The sequence below is a fragment of the Gavialis gangeticus genome, unplaced genomic scaffold, assembly GCF_001723915.1.
Source record: "Gavialis gangeticus isolate Ggan-Ray unplaced genomic scaffold, GavGan_comp1, whole genome shotgun sequence".
Classification (NCBI taxonomy): domain Eukaryota; kingdom Metazoa; phylum Chordata; order Crocodylia; family Gavialidae; genus Gavialis; species Gavialis gangeticus.
The window spans coordinates 10,101,893-10,104,950 of record NW_017729000.1 but is presented as its reverse complement, the minus strand read 5'-3'; the positions used below and the strand labels follow the sequence as shown (position 1 = coordinate 10,104,950).

Below are 3,058 nucleotides of genomic sequence, written 5' to 3'. Positions count from 1 at the left end.
CCTTAAGGTAAATTTTGAAGCATGGTGATTTATGATAAGAATCATTCAGGCAACTCCCTTTATTGTAACTGGGAGCTGACAATCAGTTCTTGCCTAGGTGTGAAGATATGCGTATTTCCCCATAAATTTATTTGGCCTTCTGTAGGTAATGCGTCTTTTTTAAGCTTTTATATGCTATCAGGAAGTTGTGTTTCTAAAAAAACCCATTAAGTTTCCAAACTTGTACACAAAGTTTAATTCTTCTAAAATATTTCACACCGCCTCGCCCCCCCCGCAAAAGCAATTCCTGTATTCTGCCTCTGACCTAGCCGTATCGCAGGCTGAATGTCATTCTTGTATAACAGTGCTCTAAGCCTAAGTGAAAACAATTAAAAATGGGTATTTATGTATAATTAACTCATGTTACACATTTTTTCATGCCTGCTACCATCATTAACATTGAAATCAGGTATTCCCACTAGAGGCAGCATTTCCATCTCGTGCCAGTGTGTTACTGGCATGCTGTGGATGTATCCCTAACAAAACAGGCTGTAGGGTAATTCTGAATTTTACACTGACTCACTCACTCTCAGCAACCCAAACCAAAAGTTGAGGCCAAATTCCACTATTTTTCTTTTCAAGACTGAAAGCACCATCTAAAATTAGTTGGATGCCCTTAGATTTTGCAAATTGATCATTATTTTGTGAGTTTCTGGAGTGCATTTGAAATCACAAACTCTTCATGGGAGTACATCTCACAAAATGGAAGAAGAATAGCGGTTGGTTTACTCCCTTGTAAAAATTGCAGATAAACACTTAGTGCCTGACTGGGTGTTCCATCTATTAGGTTAAGATAATGAAATACTGTGTGAAAAATTGTATTTGCCTGCATTAGTAATACATTACATTTCTTCAGACCTTGCATGCTCCTGAAGACACTGAAGGCTAACCCATGAAAGATTATGAATCATATTAAATAATGTATCAGTAAGATTTTAACTGCATCTCTAGATTGCTAACACGTAAAGAAAAATGTTACCTAGGCCTATGACAAAATTATGGGAATGGGCCAACTCTAATATGCAAATATAAGAGAGTAGAGAGAGCAGAGAGATTCTTTCTCCCTGTCTTTCTACCTAACTACTTAAGGCCATCTACAAATGTCAGATATTTATATGGCATCTGTCACCATAGCATTTCGTCTCCTTTTTCCTGTTAACTTCAGGAGTATTCTTTTCACAGGGTAGATTTGGCCTAGGCAAGAACCAGAGATGGCAGCTTCAGAAACAAGAGTGGAAATGCAGAAATGTATTTGTAGTGGTGCAGAGAGACAGTTATCAGGGCTGGCAGCCGTGCGAAGGTGAAAGCTCTTGACACTCCTCACATGACCTTTTTCTCTGCTGAACAGAAACTGGAACATTAATGATCTCTAACAGTGATAACCGTGGATCCAATATGACACCTCTTCCTCACTGGCACAGCCAGGCAGGCAGTCAATCGGACTGCTTGTGCTTGACTGGTCCCAGGAGCAAGTGTTGCAAGGTTAGACTCCACACACATACAACTCCCTTTTTACATGACTGCTATTGGGACCAGATCCTGCAAAGCATGATTCCCGTGCGCAAAAGAATTCACTAGATCTGGCCCTTAATTTTTTTCCAAAGAGATCACTCCCCTTTCTTCTATAATAATATTTCAAGTTCATTAAGAAGGCAACTGCTTGAGAAGATATAGGATTCGTGTCACCTCCAAATTAGAGTATGTACGCTGAGAAATTCTGAAAAGGATACCTGAACACTTGAATAGTTTTTCAAATTAAAAAATAATGGGATTCCTGGCAGCCATCCTACCCCCATTTACTGACAACCTGGGCTTTTATTGCACTTATGTTACTGATCAGAGATACAGCTGCACAATATTCATGTCTCGCAACTTTTCATAAGCTGACGGCTGAGCGGCTGAAATTGGATTTCTATGACTAATTTCTTTGGGGTTATGCTAATGACTGCAGAAATGTTGCAAATGGCATTGGGCATTTACAAACTCAGCCTAATATTAATCCTGAATAATTTGTGCGAGACAGTTGTCAAGTTAACTGTGATGAGAAACACAGAAGCCTTAGTGGACCTTTCACAACTACTTCCTTATGCTTTTATTATTATTCCTTCCTCTGAGCACTGCTTCTCTAAATGGAGTTATAGCATTTTAAGATGCAGCTTGCCACATTTGAGGAGAGAAAGCATTTAATGGATTACCCTCCTCGTTTTAATCAGACTGGTTGCAGAGGACTTAACGCAAGAAACCAAACATGATGCCATCTCCTCTTGGGAACCACAGCTCCAAACAAGCTAACAGAGAAGAGGCAGGAGCCTTTACATTTGAAAAAAGAGAACCTACCCTTTTTGTCCCTACCACGCCACTATGACGTCCTATGTGCACCCCGCGAGTTCTCGTATTTTAGAGTTTTGCTACTATACATTAAAAGTGAGGGATTACATCAGTTTATCTTTCAGAGTGAGATGTGTATGAATTTTGGATCAGGTACCATACAAGCTGTACATAGTTATTATCCAAAGCATTTCGATTGCATTCACGTCTGCGCGCTCTAGTATTCAGCACTTTCAAAGCCAATCCCAGATAAACAGGTACAGATTGGCAATTTAAGAGTTGAAAAAGGCTGCTGTGAAGAAAAAAAACACAAGGTTTGGAGAGCAAAAGCGTTAAGCATATACTTGTGTTCTTAACTTCCCTCACCAGTTACCCCCGAATTTTAAGGTTATGGGATAGCATGACTTTTCCTCGGGGATTTAAAATGGAAGCTTTGCTCCCTCTTGTACATACAAAATGGTGGTCATGGGTGGAGAGGAGGATAAGCCTTTTGGTTCTCCTGTTCTTCTTTCTAATATAGTAAATTGGGTATATCAGTCCTTGATTTAGAAAGCCTAGATTTCACAGTGAAAAAGAAGTTCTTCGTTTCTAATGAACTGTCATTTATAAAAATGGGGGAAAAAATCTGAGTCTGAGGGTTTTTTATAGTAGTAGAAAGACTGGAAGTGCCCCCCCCCCCCCCCCCCCCCTT

The 3,058-nt window shown here is 39.8% G+C and overlaps 1 protein-coding gene across 1 annotated transcript in view; it reads right to left on the bottom strand.

The window, feature by feature from the left end:
* Positions 1-2,584: 2,584 nt before the first annotated feature.
* The window catches only part of LOC109289771 (short transient receptor potential channel 7-like), a 3,071-nt gene continuing 2,597 nt past the window's right edge, over positions 2,585-3,058 (bottom strand). The window contains exon 3 of the mRNA XM_019505973.1: positions 2,585-2,659. Coding sequence (XP_019361518.1) covers positions 2,585-2,659 — 75 coding nt within the window. The remainder of the gene's footprint in view (positions 2,660-3,058) is intronic.